Source organism: Chaetura pelagica, unplaced genomic scaffold (assembly GCF_000747805.2).
Source record: "Chaetura pelagica isolate M959 unplaced genomic scaffold, ChaPel_1.0 scaffold272, whole genome shotgun sequence".
Taxonomy (NCBI): domain Eukaryota; kingdom Metazoa; phylum Chordata; class Aves; order Apodiformes; family Apodidae; genus Chaetura; species Chaetura pelagica.
Genome location: NW_009952445.1, coordinates 651,227 through 673,730, shown reverse-complemented (window position 1 = coordinate 673,730; position 22,504 = coordinate 651,227). Strand labels below are relative to the sequence as shown.

At 50.1% G+C, this 22,504-nt stretch overlaps 1 protein-coding gene across 1 annotated transcript in view; it reads right to left on the bottom strand.

Moving 5' to 3' along the window:
* SHROOM3 (shroom family member 3) overlaps positions 1–22,504 on the bottom strand; it is a 158,872-nt gene that overhangs the window by 14,935 nt on the left and 121,433 nt on the right. Inside the window, exons 3-5 of the mRNA XM_010008523.1 lie at positions 16,624–16,752; positions 6,993–7,124; positions 1,320–4,557 (exon numbers count right to left, since the gene is read on the bottom strand). Of these exons, the coding sequence (XP_010006825.1) occupies positions 1,320–4,557; positions 6,993–7,051 (3,297 nt within the window). The 5' untranslated portion in view covers positions 7,052–7,124; positions 16,624–16,752. The remainder of the gene's footprint in view (positions 1–1,319; positions 4,558–6,992; positions 7,125–16,623; positions 16,753–22,504) is intronic.

Genomic DNA, 22,504 nt, shown 5'->3' with positions numbered 1-22,504 from the left:
TCCTAAGCACACAACTTCTCATGATCAGCAAGTGTGACAGAATTGCACAGATAAGCCTGATGCCTGGCTGGTGTGTGGAAAAATACTGATGATGGGATGAGACAGCAGTGGTTATGGAAATGCCTTCCAGTCACTTGATATCCACATGCTGCTTTTTAAAATTCTATTTAAAAACGTAGTGTGGGATCTGAGGTCTGTTGAGGGAGGACAGTTAGTATGAAGCACACAAGGGGTTTGGGAGGACGGCTCCTTCCCCCACACCCTGGTTTGGCAGGTTTCCAAGGTGCTGCCCAAGAGCCTCCTCTACGTGACTGGACTCAGAACCACTATGTTGCACCCAGATCATCTGTTCTGGGCTAGCAGCAAATGCACGAGTAGAAGCAGATGTCCTGGATCTCAGTTGCCCTTTTAATATATGACACTGCCCCAACAGAGTACGTGGAGCAAAGAGCCTGTCCACACGTTTTATTTGTTCTCTCCCTTTCCCTATGATGAATGGAGCCTGGAATGGAAACAGGGATGGGGCAGCAGACCCACCACTGCAATAAATTGACGTGGCTTGACCAGTTGCAGTTACCTAAATAGGTCTGAACACATTTCAGCCAGCTGAAGAGCTGGCCTGGGAAGTTGTTCTTCAAGAAGTTAGCCTGTTTCTACTATTTACCATCCTCAGTCAGTCGAATTTCCCATTTGTGACATCAGTGCAAAGTTCCCAACCACCAAGCAGGGGATGTGGGAAGAGCAGCCAGGGTCTCTGCTAAGTTTCCTCTGCACTGTTTCCCTCCAGGGCTGGAGGCAAAACACAATGGTTACTTGGCAGAGCCTCTGACCAGCATTTCCTAGCACTGTGGGCACAGAGGGAGCCAGGGCAATTTCAAGCAGCCTAAAATCTTCCCTACTTCGCATCAGGGAAGTGGGCTAAGGCAGAACAGCAGAAACAGTGTATCACCACCTGAAGCGCAGATCCTACCAGAAAGGCCATCAGTGCTCCACCAGTGATGCTGGCAGGAAAGAAGAGGCCACCTCAGGTGGGATGTCAGCAAGAACAGAGGCATGCTACCAGCACCTCTGAAAGCCCTGAAACAGCCCCAGCAGTAAGAAAGCTGAGCAGAAGCACTACCCCACCAGCATTTAACATTTAAAACAGCATCCTGGTAATTCAAACACAGTAAATGGTCTGTATCTCACCATGAATTTAACCTCTTTCTAACCAGTAGAGTCATTGGGACGACCGAGTACCGGCTTGTCCTCTGATGCCCCCCTCTCCCCTGGCTCAGAGAGCTCTGCTTGCCTGCCTGCACAACCCAGTTTGCACATACCTGGTGTTTCTTATCTGCTGTGGGAGATGATCTGGAACGTACATGCACAGGGACCGTCTGATTGTCATACCTATCGAGCAAGTCTTCCACAGAGACTGATTTCCCAGACTTCCTGGCAGAGGTGGGTGTTTCAAAGACCTGCTCCTGCTTCCTGTAGCAGGGCTGGCCCTGCAATCCCAGAGGGTCTGTCTGCGTGCCTTTGGTGAGCTCTGTTTTGGCTCTGTGATCCCAGCACCTTTCTGTTTTCAGTCGGCTCATGACCGAGCTGTCCTGGTGCCCTTTCTTCTCATCTCCACCCATGCTGAAGCAGCCCATCAGCCCAGGAGGAAGCGTAGAAGATACCTGCCCCAACCTGGATATCTGCTCTACAGACTCTCTCCGGCGGTAAAGGTTTTGGTCCTGGAGGGAATTCATGCTGGAGGCAGAGGAAAGGCTCTGGCTGTCTGGACCACCCAGCTGCAGGTAGGAGCTGTGGGAGCGCTCCCGCAGCAGCCCCAGGTCCTGCGAGGACGGCCGCCTGCCTGTCTTGCGCTCGATGTAGTCAGCCAGGGCATTCTGCTGGAGCTGCTTGAGCTCGGGCTTGGAGAGGCTGGCCGTGGAAGAACCTTTGCCCTCCCTTTCAAAGATCTTACGCCGGTCAGCCACGGTATTCTCCGGGAAGAGGAAATGGATGCTTTTCTTCTGGAAGGAGAAGGGCGACGGCTCCCCGTCGGAGATGCCCACCTCGTTCATCTTCTCCGGCTCCGAGTAAGAGCGCTTCTTCTGCTCTGCCGTCAGTCGCCGCCGGCCCCCGATGCGCAGGCCGTGCGGCAGCCTGGCCTGGTCCGGGGCGCAGAGGCTGCCGTCGGTGGGCGTGACGCTGTGCCGCTCCTTCGGGGTGTGCGGAGACGCTGCCGCGCTCCTGGCGCCCAGGTGGGCCGAGGCAGGTCTCTGGGCTGGCCTCCTGGGCGCGCTCCCAAACGGGGGGCTGATGCGGCGGAAGGAAGTGGCTCTCAGCACCCTGGGCTGAGCATCTTTGATGCTGTTCCTGTAGGCTCTGTTAAATGGCGTGTCCAGCTGTGACCCGTGGGCATCCTGGACGTTATCCTTCCAGAGGATGTCCTTCTCAGACTCACCTCCCAGCTGGAATGTGCTTTTACTCCTCGGTAGCTGAGCCGCCCTTATTTGCATCTCATTTTCGGGACACAGGTTGTAGTATTCACTGGGCCTTGCCTGCTTCACTGAAGCCACCATCTGCAGCTCTACAGGACGCCAGTCAGCCTCTTCCAGCTTCCCGTTCCTGATGGAGGGACTGGAGACCCTGCCTGGCTCACCGGGCAGCTGGCCGGGCTCGCGGAGCTTGCTCCTCATGTCCTCCAGGCTGTGCAGGGAGCATCTTGCACTGGAGGGCTGGCTCGTCCTGCCGGGCCCGTAGTGCTGGCCAAAGCTGGGAACTCCAACACTCTGGGGCCGGGGAGTGCTTTGCTCTCGCTGCTCAAACTTGTTGACCTTCTCCAGCACTGAGAAGCGGGGCTTGCTGGTGTCTGGTTTGCCATAGGAAAAGCTCTGAGTGCTGCTGGAGCTGAGCCGGCTCCTCCCAAAATCAGAGGTCTTTGGGTGCTGTGGAGAAGGGGGCTCTTTGCACTTGGGCTCAGCAGCATGGAACAGAGTCACGCTCCTGCCCTCCTCCTCCTGCCTCACAAAGGCCTGTGGGTCCACATCACTCCACTGCTTGTGCCCCTGTCCTCTCTGATCCTTCTCCTCTTTACTGCTGCTGTTTGAGAAGGACAGTTTGGTCCTGGAATAACCCTCGCCTGGTTGCATCTCTTTTAGCTCTGAGCTGCTTTGCCTCCTGGAGCAATCTGGGATGTTCTGCAAGGAGGAGAAGCCATACTGCTTGGTCTTGCTGTGACCCCACTGGTGGTGAGCAGCAACATTTCTGTCACTTATCTGTGCATTGCCGTTTTTATCTTCCTGGGATTCAGCTGTCCAGTCCTCGTTGGGCTGGTAATGGGGTTTTCTCTCACCGGCATCCCTCGGCTGGGGCTGTGGGACTTGAAAACTGTGTTTGGAGGCCTGTGCAGCACTCACGGTCTCCCGGTTGCTGTGCACTGCCTCCTTTCTCAATGTGGTCAGGCAGACTTCTGGGCTTGCCATGCTAGGAAGATTTTGCTGGAGAAGTTTTGCCACAGCCTCGTGCTTTCTCTCAGCTGACAGAGGCTGGTAGAAGATGGTTGATCTGTTTGTAGTGCTTTGGGTTCCATTCTCATCAAAGCCCACGGTGCTGCTGGTCATGGTCTTGTCGTAAGAGACTGGAAGAGGTGGAGGGTACCCACTTTCTTTGGCCAGGGCTGGATAAAGCGTCCCATTATTGCTTGCAGAGGGCTGGGGCATCTGGGCGTAATGTGGCTCTGGGGAAGGTACTGGGTAGACACCAGTAGGCAGCAGGGGCTGCCCTGGCTGGGCTGGCTGGGAATAGCTCTGTTTGGGCTTCACAGTGGGGCTGCTCTCTGGGCTGTTCTCCACCAGGGTGTGCAGATGCCCTTCTCCGAAGAGGGTTTTCAGCAGCGGTCCCTGGGAGAGGGTGCTGACAAGGGGAGGCCAGGTCCCTTTTGGCTGGGTTCGACCAGGCTTGTTCAGATCAAGGCCAGTGCATGAGCTGGGCCTCTCGTGATGCCTGATGGCTGCGTAGCTGTCGCTGCGAGTAGGAGGCAAGGGGGGTCCCTCGGGGGGCTGGCTCTTGCTGTCCAATGAGCCCTGGCCTGGCTGTGCCCAGGAGGGAGCTGCGCTGTGCCGGCTGAAGCTGTGGAGCCTGCCGTGGCCACGACCATCCAGCAAGGCCCGGGCCTCGCAGCTCAGAAGCAACATGGGGGACTTCACCTCATACTCCTCAGAGACCCCTCGCTGGGCATCGTAGATTGTCTTGACGTACCTGATGTCAGCTTGCCTCATCCCCTCCTGCAGGCCACCTCGGGACTGCGTGCTGTCCACAGAGCAGGAGTGCTCCTTGCTGAACGAAGGAGCAGGATACTCGGGGATGCTAGAGTTGGTGGAGAAGGAGCTGTAGGCAGAGTCTCTCTTGCTGTGCAGATGGGAGAGCTGGTCGATGCTGTTGGTGGATTTGGCTGGGGACAGGTGACAAGGGTGGTAGCCTGGGGAGGAGTGGTCCAAGCTCTCCATGCTGCCCCGGGAACTGTACTGGTCAGGGCTTCTCCTCAGATAGCCATGCTCATAGCCAGAGAGATCGCTGGTTGAGGAGCTGGAGAAGAGCAAGAGAAAAGGAAAAACTCACTGTCAGCAGAGAAACACAACAACTTATAAGTGAGCTCAGAAGCAAGATGTTTAGCTTTGAGAAGTGCAGATGAAAACCCATATTTGGGCCTTACTCCATCCCGTTTGCAGTCATCCCAGTTCACAAAGAGGAACTGCTTGACATTGCAACACATGGCTCTTATTTACCACAGAAGGGTGGGAGGGAAATGCAGACAGAAAGACAGCGCATCTCTGGAGCCAGGGAAGATCAAACCCACCCATCAAACCCATCCAAGGCACTTGGAAAGCTGAATGAGCACTGATGCCACAGAGGAGGAGGAGAGAAGCAGGAGAAGCGTTCTGGGAGGAATCTAATCTTTCTTTTTTTCCCATTTCATTCCTTTTTATGGAGATGAAGGCTATGCCCTGGCAGGCTTCCTGGAAATTCAGCTGTCTCAAGGATAGTTTGTTTGCTGCAAGAAAACTAAACTGACAAGACAGAGAAGAGATGCATGTGTTTGTGTGTGGAGGCAAGTGGGGGTGCAATGAAAGAAACAGTCTGAGGGTGCCCCAGGAAGTCTTCACAGTCACCTCCTCATGCAGCTCAGCAGCTGCAGGTACACCTTGGCACCTGCTCTGAGACACACATGTTGAAAGAAGACTTGTGGCTGTCAGAGATGTGTTCAAAAGGAAGGATATTCAGAGATCCTGCTGTCAGTGGGAAGGGAGCACTTTGTGCCAGCCACAGTTCTCATTACACCTCATGTGGGGGTATCATACGTTTATGTGGAGTCTGCCCTGGCTAATCTCTCTTGCTGAGGACTGGGGACTGCAGCCAGAGGATTTCACTTTCCTTCCCTCTGTTCCCAGCTCCCCTTCCTGAGGTATCACTTTCTGTAGCTCCCTGTGCAGAGCCACAGCACCAGGTAAGGAAAGTGCTGTCCCATGCGAAGGGCAGCAGGGCAAGGCTCTGAGCTGGAAGAGGAGCCTGGCTTTGCCAGGCTGCAAGCTGCAGCCTCAGCTGGCACAGGGAAAGGCAAACTCCATTTCTGTGTGCTTTGCTCCACTGGGATACCAAAACCAAACCTGCTCCAGGTGACAAGGGAGCTAAGGATGCATGGCAGCCCTGGGAATGAAGGAGGAGCAGGTGTATTTAGTAAGCCTCCCCCTGCAGCAAGTGTCTGCTCAAGAGCCTAAAGCTTGCTCCTCATCATATCCCAGACACAGTCACTTCCATCCTGCTGGATTAACACCTACAAGTCCAAAGAAGGGAGAAGGCTGCTAAGGAAGAAGGAAGGCTTCCTGCAAGGAGAAAAAGCAGCAGCTCTGCAGAGAAATGCAGAGGAACACAGAGGCAGGAGAAGGAGAAAGATACATGGCAAATCTCAGGTTTAAAGTAGTTTACTCATGTAAATGCACGGCTCTATTTTAGTTTTGAATAAATATCTCCCTGGCAATGCCAGCGCAGCCCTGGCCACTAGATGTTCCCCGTGCTCCTCTTCAGGCACTCAGGAGACAAGGCCACACAGCCAAAGGCTCTGCCAGGAGCTGTGGCTGGTAAGCAAAGTCCCTAGGGGGGTGAATGAATATGATACAGCATGGTCTGTGCTGAAGGCAAGAGACACACATACATTTTTATCTCCAACCATCCCATCACTTTTTTAAATGCTGTTTTCTTTTTCCTTCCCTCTGCCAAGGCTCAGTCTTGCCTGTAGAATGAGTGATGCTGAAATCCCAGTGGCTATAAAGAGAGTTTCCTGCTCCTAAAACCCTTCTGCCTTTCCAGGGAAAGTACTCCAAAGGCAGAATTTAAACTTGTCGCCCCTCAAGCTGCTTCAGAACTAACCACCAGGCTGCTCAGGGTAGCTGAGGAGTACATCTGCCCTCAGCAGTGCTCCTCCCTGTACTCACCACACTTCATGGCTGCCTTATGTCCTGACAGTGGGCTTTCAACTTGGAGGGAATGGGGATTTTCAAAGCAATTAATTTCCTAGTTGTTAATCACCCTACAGAGCACTTAAAGAAGGAAAAAACAGCCACTTTATCTGTGTAACCAAACAGGACCTGAGGCCTTCCTACCTCTTCTCCTAACCCTGGCTGTTTGTAAACCTGTTCAACTGTTTGGAGGTGACTGATAACATTTTTTCCACCACATCTTCTGTCTCTTTCCTTCACTCCTGTGCTCTAGATTTAGGCCCTGTAGTCAGCACCATCAAGACACATTCTTGGGCATGAGGCAGAGCCCCCCTGAGGCCAGCAAGACACTGGCTACAAGGAAGGACACCAGACTGGGGACTAGTCCAGAGGCATGCCAGCTTGGGAGCCTGATTTCAGCACCTGTAGGAGTCATGTCAACACAGGGCAAACGATACCAGATGAAAAACGCAGGCTGCTTTACTTTTCTGCCTAGGCAGCAGAGGGCCACAGTGGTGCAGTGCTTACCTGGAGTGGTAGGACTGATGCCAAGGGGTGCCAAGCATACCCTGAGATATTTGCATCATGCTGGGATCGGGTTGGTTCTCCCCAAGTTTGGTTGAATGCCAAGAGTGAGGTCGGCCTGGAGTTTCACTCCGCCTAGGTACAAGCAGAAGGATTTTGCACATCAGCAACAGGCCAGCTCTTCCAAAGAAGTTAAATGTGAAGTAACACCAACAGCTGCATTTAAAATTGCTCATGCTCTCTTCTGTTTCACTACCATGCTTCTGTCTGTTCCAAGTGAATCGAGCAGCAATCACTCACCATTCCTCAGATTCACACAACACACTCCCTCTCAGCCTCCTCCAGGTACAAGCAGACACAGGTTATCCCTGAAGGTGAGGGGTCTTCCCCACCTGTACCCCTGGGGATGAGCCTGGGGGCCTGTTCACAGGGATGAGTTTAGAGGCTAAAGGGCTGTGTGTGGGCTCCCACATGGTGCATCAAGCAGGGCAGCTGCATGTGATCCTTACAAATGCTGCAGAAGCATTTTCCTTGCAAGGTTCCCTTCATGTTAAAGTGACAGCTGGCAAAGTCATCTGAAGAACCAAATGCCATGAGGGGGTGAGAGCCCATGCAATGCTGCTTTGATCTGTCCTCAGTGCTGATAAAATGCAGGAGACACATTGCTGCCACTTGCTTGTCACATCTCCACTGGCTCTAAGGAGAAAAAACCCACCAACAATGTTATTTAAAGCACATCATGGTGCAATGGAAAGTCAGAGCAGGGGATTAGTGACCCAAGTACCCTGAACATACCGCACAGACTCTCTTCTGCCCTAGCCTTTGGGCTTGTCCTTAATCCTCCCCCAGCTTTCCATGTGGGATCTCTCCCCTGCCCTAGCACACATCTACACAGTTTCTAACTCTTCCTGTGAGGATGAGGAGCATCCCTGGACATATGTACCACTGAAGTCTCAAACCTGATTGCCTGCAGGACAGCCTTGACTACATATGAAGCATAAATGCAAGAGAAGGCTATGACACATCTTTAAACTCTCTGCCTCACTGAAAATTTAACACAGTTCAGCATGTCCTGAGTAAGTCAGTAAATTGATTAAAATGCCCTGTATGGATATAAATCAGACACCCAAAGAGGACTCTCCTAGTACTGCCTGAGATGGTGGAATGAAACTAGACAGGAAAATGTACAAAGTAAAAAAATGAATGCTAGGGTCAGATCCTTCACTAGCACAAGTGAACATTGGCACTGGCTGATGCTCTACGACATGGAAAAAAACACTGGCAGAAGGTGAGAGGTAAAACCATGTCTCCAGTTGGTTTTCCACACAGATCTCAGAAGCACAGGTCATTCTCTCATCATCAGCTAAAAGACAAAAGAAAAAGGGACATTCTTTACCTTTTAATGTTCGTTGTGACAACACTGTCTTAAGGAAAGCTGAACTGGAGGTGGACAGAGGGCGAGCTGAACCGAGCACCATTACTATTACAAGTGTAGGTGTGCTTGAAACAGAGCTCTTTTGTTAAGCTCCTTGCCCAGAGAAACTCGGAAGCTGAACACTGCTGGATGGGAAGTTGACAAAACTGTTCCTGAAGCATAATCCACATACTTACCTGTTCCATTGCAGAGATTTAAAGACTCTCATGGTACTTTTGAGTAGTACAAGCCCCCAGCATTATTTTTTCGCTTGGGAAAGGACACTGCATGATCCCAAGCAAAGCCTGTTATCCCTTGATTTGATCAGTAAAAAGCTGCCAGGGATCTGCCTAGGCAATCTTTTGAGTCACCCTTTTGGTCAATATCATTGTAATAATACAAATACATGGACAGAGAGGCTGTGAATTTAAGTCAGCAGACAGGCCGTACCAGCTGAGCGCTGGATAACCTTGCATTGTTTCCAAACCTACCTGATCCTGGAAACGTGGATTAAGGGTAACCGAATCTTAGCTGAGCTTAAACCAAGAGAGCAAGCGCAGCAGTACACATGACCTGCAGCTCAGGTTGCAGCCTCACCCACAGAGCTCCAAGGAGGTGGCAGGATGGAAGGACAGAGGGTCTGTGGGCTCACAAGTGCACCCAAAGGCAGAGAACAGGGCGCCTGGTCCAGTGCCCACTGGATCAGCTGAAAGACTCTCCCCGAGTTGGAGCTCGGAGGCTGCAAAAGGAAGGCACAAATGATGCTGCCAGTGCCTGTGTGTGGGTGGTCAGGGAATGCCAACAAGCTCCTAGCTTCAGACTGCTGTAACACCTGAAAATAGCACCTTGCTTCCCTCTGCTTCCTTAAGCTCTTTTTATAATTCTTATTGTCTCATTAGGGAAAAGGACTGGAACTGAAATGCAACACGATAGCAAGCACCATTGTGTCCACAGGAGAACAGTTATCTCCCCTTCCAGATGGATGGGGAGCTGAACATGGTTAATCTGCCAATTTTGCAACAGCTTTTGGTTACACTTGCTTTGCTGCAGAGCACAACTTCCAGGAAGCAATAAAACCCAGTGCAAGACTAAACCCTTGCTGGCAAGTGGGGCAGAACTGTTTTTGTAAAGCCCACAACATCAGATCCTGATTCATCCCAGACAAACTGGCTGAGTGATAAAACTTGCAAACACAGCAGTTAATTCCTGACTTGAGTGAAATCAAATAAATCATTAGATCTCTAACTGATATAAGTTTGGTATCACTCAGTTGCCTTCATCAAGACCTGGAGCAACAGCTGGCACTTTGTTCCAGAAGGTTGTAGGATTTAAAAATGCAGAACTGTAATTATAATAAAAAAACTACTTCATCCCCTTATCCTTTTACACTGGTTCCTCAAGGGCTGCACCTGTACTGTGCTTGCAAAAGCATTTGGACAATCTTACTACAAAAAAATTCCCCACTTCAGATAATGGAGAAAGTGATCCCTCTGTTGTAAATGCCAAGGCTGGAAAAGAGACTCCTGGTCCCTCGTGGGCACCTCCAGTGATCAGATAACCTGGGCATCCAGGTCAGGCTGGCATCATCACAAATACCTCAGAGTGAAGTTACCCAGAGAAGTCAGTGGACCTTGATGCAACACTGGCATCTAAATGGGCTCCACAGCAGCTGTAACACTGATTACACACCAAATACTGCCAAATTCACCCTGCGAACTGGAAAACCAAAGGCAAAAGAATAGTCTTTAATCTTGCCCAACTGCTGTTATCTGGGTGCTCCTTGTTGCTATCCTAGTCACAGCATTTTCAGACAGAAACGTGACCAGCACATTAGCAATCCCCTCTAACACAGTGTGCCAAAGGCTTGCTGCAGTCTGGGCTGCAAGGACCACACTGACATTTCTGAGGCCCTTTACCATTAATAGCTCTATAGCTCTCTGATTGGGAAGAGCTGAGCATGTTCTTCTCTGGAATCTCTGTAGATTATTTTTATGCTTTGTACCCACATCAGGAATGGAACTTTAGAAAGATGCCTTGGCACTAACTCTACAGATGAAACAGCACCTAAAGAACAGCCATCTGAAGCTTTCTTCAGAGTACAATGGAAAGGTTGATTTCTCTCTTCCCAACTAGAACCACACACAACAATGTACTGTCTCATTTCCATCCTTTACATACTGTTCCCCAATGATCCCAGAGCACATGCAAAACCTCAGTGGTTTGCAATTAAAATGTACTCCAACCCAGTGTCCTCCAAGAGCACACAATGTGCAAAAAGGCTCACCTTTAACCAAAGCAAACGACCTAGCTTCTGCAAATGGCCATTTCAATTTTTTCTACATTTGCCTGTAAAAGGTTCCTTTTCCTAGACTTCCAAGTGGAGCAGTTTTGGGTAAAGAGAAGCAGGAAGGATGGAAGCAGTTTCCTCCCCTCACATGGCATCTCCTGGTCTTTCATGGAGCAGGATCCTGGGGCACATCATGGGATGTCCCTGCTGTGCAGATTAGACATAGTGTGAGAGTGCCAAAGCAAGCTGCTGAAGCGAGAAGAGAATAATTTCACAAGGAAAGCACCTTCTCTTAGGCAACACAGACTGAACTTTATCCTTACAGAAAACAGCAGGATGTAACTTGGCCTTTTAGAGAGCTAACGAGTGAAAGCCAGGGAGGGGATATTGTGGCTGATCAATTAACAACTAAAAAGTCATCAATGCCCCAATAAACTGATCTATTTCTACTGCAACAAAACCACAGAACTCGCTGGGAGTTTTCATCAGTCTCACATCTGACAAACACATGATGTAATAAGATAGCTGCACAGAGACTGTTTATGAACAATTCTTCTAACACCAACCTTGTGCTCCTTTATTCTCTGCCCCAGCAAGCTTCAAAATCCTCCTCAGCAGAGACAGGGGATACTGAAGACAAAGGCAGTAAAACCTTTCAAGAAAAACATCTCTCCCCAAGGAGCAGAATCCACCTGTGGATCCAGGAAGGAGCAGTAGTCACTAGGGCATGTCCTTCATGACCTGCAGGATGGTTTTGACTAGCTGCTGGTTTTAAGGTGCCCAAGAAAGACAGGAAGACAGAGAAGAGACCTAAAGCCAAGAGGACCACTCGGTGCTATTGCAGACAACTGCAATGCCTTTGGATGTGCTTTCCCCCCGCGGCAATACAGCTCAGGTGGTTGTGGAGAAACAGCCTTGCTGCACACCCTATGCCTAGCCATTAAGCAGGACATGAAGGGAAAACTAAAGCACTCAGAAGCCTATTAGGATTTCAACAGAGCAAGGCCACAATCTCCTCAAAGCAATGTCGCTCTTAATTAAGGTTCAGTCATGGTTCTAAAAATAAGCATAACAGACAAGGCCAATTAGAAAGAAGTTGGACCATAATGGCATCAGCTTGATGTGTCTTTCACAGAAGTCTGTCTTTTTAGGCTCACAGAGCTCTTCTGGTGAATTCTGGGGCAGGAGAGATCTGAAGTGGGCTCTGTCCGTTCACAAGTTTGACTAAAAAGAAGAACTTGTTAGAAAGACCTGAATGAACCATATGAAATATTTCACATCATGAATCTTGGGCAAGAGTGTCTCCATACTTACAAAAGGAAAGGAAAGTCCCCATCTCTCTTCATGCTCACATTAAAACTTCCCTAAGTAAAAAACACACTGAAAATCCCCTCACTTCAGAACACTTAGGTGAAACTTGTGAATAGTCTCACACCAGGACACAGCCTTCTTTCCCACAATATGTTAATCTCCTCAACTTCTAGAGGACAACTCCCCACCCAAGGAATCACCTCAGAGTATCTCACAGTTTTTAGCAGTCTCAGTCTTAAACCAAACAAGAGAAAAAATCTTGAGGAGAATACCCTGGCTGAGTTCAGAGCTGCGCCTCAGACCAGCCTGGCCTCATTTATCGCTCCAGCCCCTTTCCCACTGGTCTAGGCAGAACTTGTGCCTGCCTGTTGTTTCCAGTTGACATGTCAGACCTTATTTGCTTTTTTCCTCTGATGAACATCACTTGGGATGTCTGCATTGTATCAGATCAAGCCCTAAGTGCCGTATCAGAACTGGGAGACAGGTACAGAGTTCCCTGAAGTTTGTCTGGGGTGAGAAAGCAGAGAATCAGGGGCTTCTGCTTAGATTTCCTACCATTACCATTGTCAGCTCTTTGGGAAAAACTCCACATGCAGGAAACAGCCTGTTTCTCTTCCTCCTCTACTCTCCCTGACACCAAAAGCAGGCAGGATGAAACAGTGCAGAAAGATTATTTTGTGAATGGGAATGACTAAGGGCACAGCAATGTTTATCAATGCTGCCTCTGGTAAGGGACAAGGTGTGGCTGGTTGAGGATACATGGAAGTGTCAAGTGCAGCAGCAACAATATGCCTGAGTTTGTGGAGACCAAAGGTGGCTTTTCCTCTCTCTGCCTCTGACTGCAGAAGGAAGAGCTGGGATTGCTCAGAGGTGACAGCAGCTGTGAGGTCACTCCTTAGTTGAACTCAGGAACAGTCAAACACTGTAATTAATGATTATTGGTCTTGCACATCACACCTCTGTGTTATCACATCCCTTTGGTAACCCCCAGGAGGACTTATCCAGTGGCATTTATCAGTTTTCCAGAAAAGGAAACCAAGGCCTCAAGAGGTGAAGTGACTTACACCAAAGCAGAGGGCAGTGCCAGGAATGGGGCCACGCGCTCTGGCTCCACCTTCCCTTCATGGTCTGACAGGCAAGAGCTCGACTAAGCACTTGGCCCTTCACCAGGAAAGGGTCGCCCTGAGTCTCCAAGACACTGACCAGACAGCAGCCTTGAACAGGAACAGGGACTTCGGTTCTGCATGTGAGAGGTGGTGTATACAGGCTTCATTCTTGTTGACTACTAGATTCAAGGACTTTGTCCTACTGGGATCTCCTGACAGCTTTCTTTTTTTTGAGAAAGCACTACCAGGAAACACGAGAAGTGTAGTTCAAATTGCAAAATAAAGAGTATTTCAGATGTGTCTTTTCAGAAAGTACTTGCTGCCAGGATATTCCACCTCTGCTGTTCATACAGGACTCTGCCTTAGACATGGGGAAGCCAAGATAGCCTCCTGCCTGGTTACTTATAGCCTGTGTAGGCTACAATGAGGAGCTGGTGAGCACGGGGTTTCGAGACCTCTGCAACTGTTCTCTTCTTGCTAGTTTCACTCCGTTTCCTTCTCTGGGAAAAGAGGAAGAAATAAGAGACATGGAAAAGGGACAGCTGACTGACTGTCTTTGAGAAGTACCCAATTATCTCCTGTCTTCTCCAGGCACCCACATCATTTCTAAGAGCACAGATAGAAAATTTCAGCAGCCAGACCCTACAGTGGCTTCCCCTGCCCATGGCTCTGCAGAAGTCACAGAGCTGCACTGATTTATCCATATTGATAAATTGACACGACAGGCTTAATTCAAATAATTTTTTTCTCATTCTTCTGCAGCCAGTAAATGAGTTAAAAAGACAGAAAAACAAGAATAGCTTAGATTCTTTCTCGCCCTGGTATCAAACACACAGCAACTTGCAACAGGAGAGACTTAAAAACAATGGAAGGAATGTGTTTTCAACATCTTGTTCAGTGCTTAGGAGGAACTCGGGGGCTGGCAGCAGGAACACTGCCCTGTGAGCCTGATTATCCAAACGTAACGTGGACAATAAGTCATGGCAGGTAACCAAGGGGATTTCAGGGCAAGTGTTTCAGACAGTAGCTGGGTCCTCCTCTGAGTTACAGGGCTACAAATCAACGTTAATAAACTCAACACCAAAGAGCTAAAGTAGAAATGAGAAGCAAGAGAGGAGGAGGAGGAGAAGGTCCTTCAGGCATGTATGCTGAATGTATGTACATACATACACACATCCCTGAGTGTGGGGGGATCTGCTCACAGACAGACTGCTTGCTTACTGCACGGAGAAAGAAATGTCAAAGGAGACCAAGGGGAGTTTAAACCTTTAACTAGCCAGGTGAACTCATGATTTACTCCTAGCTGGGAATTCACCTTCCCACTGTTCCTGCAGGGAGCAGGTGGGACAGGCAGCCATCCTTGAATATATCACTGGGATCTACACCAGTGGGGCAAATGAAATAGCAAACCTGCAGTGAACTAACACAATTCAAGCCACAGAACAGCTATCAAATAATAATAAGCATTGTAATGGTAATAAGCATTTTCTTGGTGAAAGATGTCCCTGCACCTGGATTTCTAAACTTAATTCTTCCCTCTTTCTTACCTCAGGTTGCCCTTTGCTGACAGACAGAGCTGCAGTAAGGTGGCTGCACTGGCTGCCAATGCTACCCTGGCCTCATTTATTTTGTGCACTGGAGAAAATGAGGCAAAGTGTCAGTCCAGGCTCAGGAGGGTGACCTGCAGACTGGTGCTGTGCTGCACCTTCCTGTGGGTGCAACTGCAACGCCTGAGAAACTGGTCCTGAGCTCTGGGGTTCTGCTTTGACTAAGGACATTCCTTCATCACCCCAAACTTCAGAAAGCCATCAGGACTGCTGACAGCTTTCATGGCCAAGGGTGAGGCTGCAGAAAGTGAACAAGCAGGGGATTTGCTCCTGGTGCTCTGGCCAAAGCAAAGGCTGCTTAGTCTGAAATACCCTCCCACACACCGATTCTCATACATTAAAGCAACTTCCTGTTTGTAACAAAAGCTTCAGCCCAAGTTAAAGGGAGATATGCAGACACAGCCTCCAACACTGCTGGAAAAGTAAAGCAAAACAATAGCTCTGCAGCCAAAGACAAAATTAATCCAAGGGAAATGTTGAACTTTAGAACTGCTGTGAAGATTTGCTACCAGATCAACAGGCAGGTGGGATTTACGGAGGGCATATGCTGAAAAACTCATCGCTGTAGGAAGGTGGAGATGTATGATGGGAAATTCACATACCTCAGAATCTGCAGAGTCCAGCACCCCAGTCTGAGATTAATCTCCCTGATTAAACCTAGCTTGAGTAGAAATCTCAGCCTCTAAAATCTGCTCCATCTGAGAGAGATTTAAATTATGGCCCAAATTCTTATCTGGGAGGAAAGCAATACAAACTTAGTGAGGCTACACACAGCAACACCAGTGGAAGAGCTGAGCCCTTTCCTTTTGCAGCTGCACAGGGTCAGTGTCCATACCTCTCTGCACTGCCTAAAGGCTGGAGCAACTCCACTAAGGGCAGTGAGTTCGTTCCAGACCTGCATCCTTGCTGACAGGATCAGAATGTGACTCCACATGCCACATTCCCCTCTCAGCTGCTCACTAACAAGCAACCAGGCCACACTTCCTCCAGCTACAGGAAATCACTGTAGCTTCTTGACTTCAACTGAGTTCAAGGTCTGGCCTGAACGCAATGTTGCCAATAACAGTCACTGCTTTGACTTCATGGTGCAAAACCTCAGAGGGCTGAGACACAAAAATCCATGAGGTCATCCAGATTACCTTACATCCAGATTGATGTAAGAAGCACTTTTGGTGCCAGCAAAAGCTTTGCCTAAGTAAATGCTGTAGGATTTTGTCCTAAACTGCATGGACAAAGGAAGGAGATCAGGCTCTGCCACAACACTGGCTGAGGCAGAGCAATTCAGGAGACTGACTTCTGAAGACATTCTATCATTTAAAAATGCAGATAGGCATTAAAAGTGCAGATAGGCAGGGTTGTCACAAATGCCAGACTCCCACTGAAACCCACACTCAGAAGAAGCCAGGTGGTTTTGGAAAGCCAGACCCCACAGCAGGCTTACACCAGTTCTGTGGAGGTATTTTGGCCCAGCATCTCCAATGACCTTTACCACCACTGACAGAAGGTTCTGAGGAGAACGAATACCTCTTCCAGGCTTCCTTCTCAGTGAGGGACCCTCAGGCATACTGGCAGCCAAAGCAGAAACTATTTACACCTAGCCCTCTGCAGACGTTCCTGACACCCAGCAATGCTGATGCACGACTCAAGGTCCAAAAGGTGAATTTGTTTCCCTGGCACTGTGCCGAGGGCGAAGAAGCTTTGGGAAAAGGCGGGTGTGAGGTTTAAGAAACTGTCCTAGGCCTCTTCCACCACCTAACAGCGTAGACAGGGGATTCAGGCTGCTTTGCTCCAGCGTTAGTGCTGCCCTCTCGCTCGGCAGGATGGAAGTGGAGCCTGCCAGCCGCTCTCCAACAGCGGCCACAAAGCCCGGGCAGCAGACAGGGACACAGACGCACACACACACCCTCACCTGCTCTTCAGCCGTAACTTAACTCCTCCCGGCCACGCGGCTTTGCTGGGCTGGAAGTGAGCGGTCACACAGTCCGGGCTGAGGGGGCTGGCAGACAGGTCGGTGCATCCCTTTGCTGCATGTGTGTCCCTGCCAAAAGAAAAACCCAGGCGGTGTAAACACTGACACACAGAAACCTCAGCTGGTGTACCTTACATTTAGTACGTATTTTGGCCAGGAAGGCAATACACAGATCCAGGGGACAAGGCAGAGGCATCAGTTTAGTTTTTAAAAAGTGCAAAGAAAATGTCACAGCCACGTGAATCTCTTTTCTTCTCCTCCTGCCCAGGCAGGCTGTGAGAGTGAGCTTTGCTCACTGCCTCCTTTATACCTCTCAGCCCCTCAGAGTGCCCCTCACCACCGTTCTGGAGGAGCTGCCCGGTATCACAGCACTGCTTCTCCACCCAGCATATCCTGCATCCACAGTCTGGAACTCTCAATCCCTGAGTGTGGCGTTCAGGGGTTCTGCTGCTGGATATGCCCTTCCCACACGTAACCACCTTACGGGAGCTCAGGGAACACACTGAGCACACAAGAGGAAAGCTAACAGAAAGGTCCACGCAGTGACAGCAAGAAAGAGAAGCACACCCCTCCCTCTACTGCTATTTCCACAAAGTTAGCAAACAAATATTTACCCCTCTCCATCACACGCCTGCAGAAGTCACACAAGCACCGTGTAACCATCACTCCAGCCCCTTCCCCAGGCACAGGAGAGCCCGAAACGATCCAGCCTTCCCACTCAGCCCCCGTTTTCCACACTTGGAGCGCGGGAGAGATTTGAAATTTCTGCTTCCTGAAGGAACCCCCAGGCTGAATAAAAAGCAGGTCTGAAAGGCTTCCCCCCCCCCTCCTTCCCTTCCCCCGGCCCGAGGGACGCGGTAATTGCCTCTTGTTGTGTGCTCAGCGGGCTGAGCGCGCCTGCCGGCATCTGGGGCTTTGGATAGCTGAGATGGCTCGGATGCCATTCCGCTGAGAGCCCAGCCGTCTTTGTGTCCGGCTCCGGCCTCCCCCACACTCCCTCCCCGAGCCCCCACGTGCCAGGCAGGAATGTTAAGCCTCCCGCTGCGGATGAGATACACCCGGGGAGCGCGGCAGCACTTTCACCCGCAGCAGGGAAAGCCACGGGGCCGCAACATTGCCTTTCTGCTCACCCTGCTTATCTGCAGACAATTTTTTTACCTCAAATCCTGCCTTAGCCGCCGTTTCTTTCCGTGTGCCAAATCCTGTTCCGATGTGTCTCTCCCAGCCCTCTCCTCCTGAGATGATGTCAAGCTTCTCTTTAAAAACAACCACCACCACCACCAATCCCCCTCCCTGCCTTGTGACAGAGCAGGAGCACGACCCCTGGTTCTGCAGCCCTCTGAAGTGCCAATACAATGAACTGCTCCAATGCTCTTCCCTTCCCAAGCTTGCCATGAAAAATTACCAATTTTTAGATGAGGTGTCACTGCAGGATAGAGGGGCAGAAGGCCTGCAGCAGGTAAGGACTGGTAAGGTTGAACACCAAAAATTTATACACACAAACAGGTATAAAATTTCATAAGTGAAAATGTATTTATGGCTCTAGAGTTTGGAGGACAAGTCCATGGCTTCAGGTTTTGTGTGGAAACACCCGAGAGATGGTCCCAGCCACAAAGAACAGCACTTCTGCTCCTACAATGCTGCCCCTGAGATGTCTGTGACAAGGGGCCCCACAAAGCCCCTGGGAGCATTTAAGCACAGCTCGAATTCGTGGCAAGGCAGCTGCATATTGTGCTGAAGCCTAATGAGGTGTCTGGCTGACGACACTGTGGCAGGACCAGGATCCCATCAGAGGGGAAGGCGTCTCAGCAGAGGCACCTGTCTTAACTCTGGGGCAAATCCCAACCTCCCCACTCAGGCCTCATTTCCCGCACTAGGGAACTACCACCCCTGACACCTCCTGGTTTGCTAATCATGAAGAGAAGACACAGTTTACCTGAAGATCCTTCCCAGGCTGTACCATGTTGGGGTGGCAGGGCCTTTGTTCAAAGGGGAGAACAGGCACTTGGCTGTGACCACACTCCTCAGTGACTTGGGGTAACCCCCGTGCCAGTCACCACTGGTGGGTCACTCTCGGGGGCTGGCCCCGCAGCTTTGTTTGCAGAAGTTCTGGTGCCTGTTGGCTCCTGCTGTTTTTGAAGACCAAGGCAGGTACTGAGACCTTTTGGAAAAGGCATCTGGATGTCCCAAAGTGCCATCAACTGCCCTGCAGACAATTTTTTTACCTCAAATCCTGCCTTAGCCGCCGTTTCTTTCCGTGTGCCAAATCCTGTTCCGATGTGTCTCTCCCAGCCCTCTCCTCCTGAGATGATGTCAAGCTTCTCTTTAAAAACAACCACCACCACCACCAATCCCCCTCCCTGCCTTGTGACAGAGCAGGAGCACGACCCCTGGTTCTGCAGCCCTCTGAAGTGCCAATACAATGAACTGCTCCAATGCTCTTCCCTTCCCAAGCTTGCCATGAAAAATTACCAATTTTTAGATGAGGTGTCACTGCAGGATAGAGGGGCAGAAGGCCTGCAGCAGGTAAGGACTGGTAAGGTTGAACACCAAAAATTTATACACACAAACAGGTATAAAATTTCATAAGTGAAAATGTATTTATGGCTCTAGAGTTTGGAGGACAAGTCCATGGCTTCAGGTTTTGTGTGGAAACACCCGAGAGATGGTCCCAGCCACAAAGAACAGCACTTCTGCTCCTACAATGCTGCCCCTGAGATGTCTGTGACAAGGGGCCCCACAAAGCCCCTGGGAGCATTTAAGCACAGCTCGAATTCGTGGCAAGGCAGCTGCATATTGTGCTGAAGCCTAATGAGGTGTCTGGCTGACGACACTGTGGCAGGACCAGGATCCCATCAGAGTGGAAGGCGTCTCAGCAGAGGCACCTGTCTTAACTCTGGGGCAAATCCCAACCTCCTCACTCAGGCCTCATTTCCCGCACTAGGGAACTACCACCCCTGACACCTCCTGGTTTGCTAATCATAAAGAGAAGACACAGTTTACCTGAAGATCCTTCCCAGGCTGTACCATGTTGGGGTGGCAGGGCCTTTGTTCAAAGGGGAGAACAGGCACTTGGCTGTGACCACACTCCTCAGTGACTTGGGGTAACCCCTGTGCCAGTCACCACTGGTGGGTCACTCTCGGGGGCTGGCCCCGCAGCTTTGTTTGCAGAAGTTCTGGTGCCTGTTGGCTCCTGCTGTTTTTGAAGACCAAGGCAGGTACTAAGACCTTTTGGAAAAGGCATCTGGATGTCCCAAAGTGCCATCAACTGCCACAGCACTATAATCCTCATCAGGCCCCAGTACCAGCTGGTGACACAACCCCAAAACACAAAGTCAAGGCCATTTCTCCGAGCCAGTTCTCAGAGTCCTGTTTCAACCTGTATGAAAGCAGATACTGACACAGTAGAAGATCTTTGCTATGCTCACAGGAGCCACCTGGGATCAGGAATGAACTTTCCTAACTCACCTCAAGTAGTAACCTCCCTATTTGTTTCCTAAACAGCAGACTTTGGCTCTCCCAGGCTACACAATAGCTGTATTCCTGCAGGGAGCAGAGCTGCTCATGTCCTCCTCCCTATGGGCAGCTCTCTCCACAGTAGCCAGTAACAATACTTAGAACTGGGAAAATGCCTCTGTGCCAAAGACATTAAGAAAAGTAATCAGTAGCCTGGGAGCTGATACAGGAGGAAGTGCCTACAGTTTCCCAGTCACCACGGCCTAGTAATCTTTCAGCACTTCAGGTCTTTTTTTAAAAAAAAACCAGCTTTTGAAACATGAAGAAAGCAAGAGGCAATGCAGACTTTGCTGGGAGCAGAGCTTTCTGAGTAACTTCCAAGCATTCCCGTATGGATCCACTGACTCTCACAATCGTCAGCTCCAAGATGTGGGAGGGTATAAGCAGCTTGGGTGTTCCCCCTCACACAGTGAGGAACCCGTGCTTGCCAGCATGCATAACTTTGGGGTTTACCTCACAGAGACAAAGAGCCGTTAATTAGTGTCTGCATGGGCTCTGGGGTTGTTGTTTGGAGGCAAGAGGAAAATGGAACGGAGTTAGTTTTTCCTGAGCCTCTTAAAAAACTATAATTACTGAGCTCTGTGTGGAATGGTGGCCTCAATAAGATATTGAAAACTAATCAGCCAGTCTATAATTAACACCATTAATCAAGCCCAGTGGGAAACACAAGAGATGAGGATTCTTCCACCAGTGAAGCACATGCACTTCAAGGTTGGAGGTGGGTGTCTCCAAGCCAGAGCACAGCTGTCCAGGCAGGGAAAACACCTGAGGCCAGGACTAGGGCTGCAGCTGGAGAGGTGGAGACTTCCCCCAGACAGGACCTGCAAACCCAGCACCTTTCCTCCCCTTCCAGCTTTGGCCCCACACTCAGCCAAGTGACTGAACTGCTTACCCTGGAAAAGACATTTCTAAATAATTTTCTAAGGCAGCTCAGTCTAACAAGCAGGAGTGTGCCCATCTCTATGGAGATACCTCTTTGATCATAACACAGAAATAGCCACCCTAGCGCAAAGATGCTGAGGGCCTACCTTGCACCTTGACTTTTGCCTTCTCCTCAGAGGGATGGTTCTCCCAAAGCCTGAGCTGTCCCCAGGACACAGCACACTGGCTCTCTGCAACAGCCCCCAGCCCCCCAGGATGCTCTTTAAGGTCAAGGCTGCATTTTATTTCAGGATGTTGCAAAGCACCTCCTCACAATCGCGTGGCTAAAAAGCATCCCTGGTAAAGAGTGGCCTAAACTTCTTTTTGCTACTGTGTTGTTTCTAAGGCTCAGGAGCAGGAGGCAGGAAACCTAGGGCAGTCTATTTAAAACTCCTTTACCTCCCACCTGAGGCTGGCAGCTGCCTCTGAAATCTCCCCTTTTCTACAAAGTTCATGTTTAATTATGAATTGTTATTTATACTTGCTGCTTCCATGGCGCCTTTGGTATTTAATACCACACATGTTAATGAGTAGCTGTACAAAGACACCCTGCTCAGCTTTTCCCTCATCTAAAAATATGGCCTGCTAGGAGTTTTGTCTTCACACTTGCTCGTCAGACAGTGAAAGAACACAGTAGTACAGATCCCAGCCTCTCCTAGAGAAAACCCAGCTCCTCAGAGGCTTGATTGCCTCACAGCTTGGTTGCCTCAGCCTTGTGCAGAGAGCACCAGCTGCCAGGACAGGCAGTGCCTCCTGATCCACACGGCAGCATCTCCTCTGCATATCCAGCACTGTCTTTTCTGAAGCAGACATCTGCAAAACACCTTCCTGGTTTTTACCACCCTCCTTCAGAGCCCTGCAAGAAAGCACGGGTGGCCTTATTTTACAGAATCATAGAATCATAGAATGGCTAGGGTTGGAAGGGACCTTCAACATCATCTAGTTCCCAACCCCTGCATGGGGAGGGACACCTCCCACCACACCAGGTTGCTCCAAGCCCCATCCAACCTGGTCTTGAAGACCTCCAGGGATGGGGCATCCACAACCTCCCTGGGCAACCTGTTCCAGCATCTCACCACCCTCACAGGAAATAACTTTTTCCTAATGTCCAAACTGAACCTCCCTTCTTTAAGCTTCAAACCATTGCCCCTTGTCCTCTCACTACACACCCATGGAAAAAGCCCTACCCCAGCAGGGTCTTCAGGAGGATCTGCTCCAAGATCTTGCCAGGCACAGAGGTGAGGCTGGCCTGTAGCTCTCTGGGTCTTCTTTGTTTCCTTTCTTGAAAATGGGGATTATGTTTCCCTGGTTATATTAATTTACTCTCTACAAGACTGGTTTGCCTGTTGCTGCCATCCAAGCCACCACAATCGTTGCAGAACTC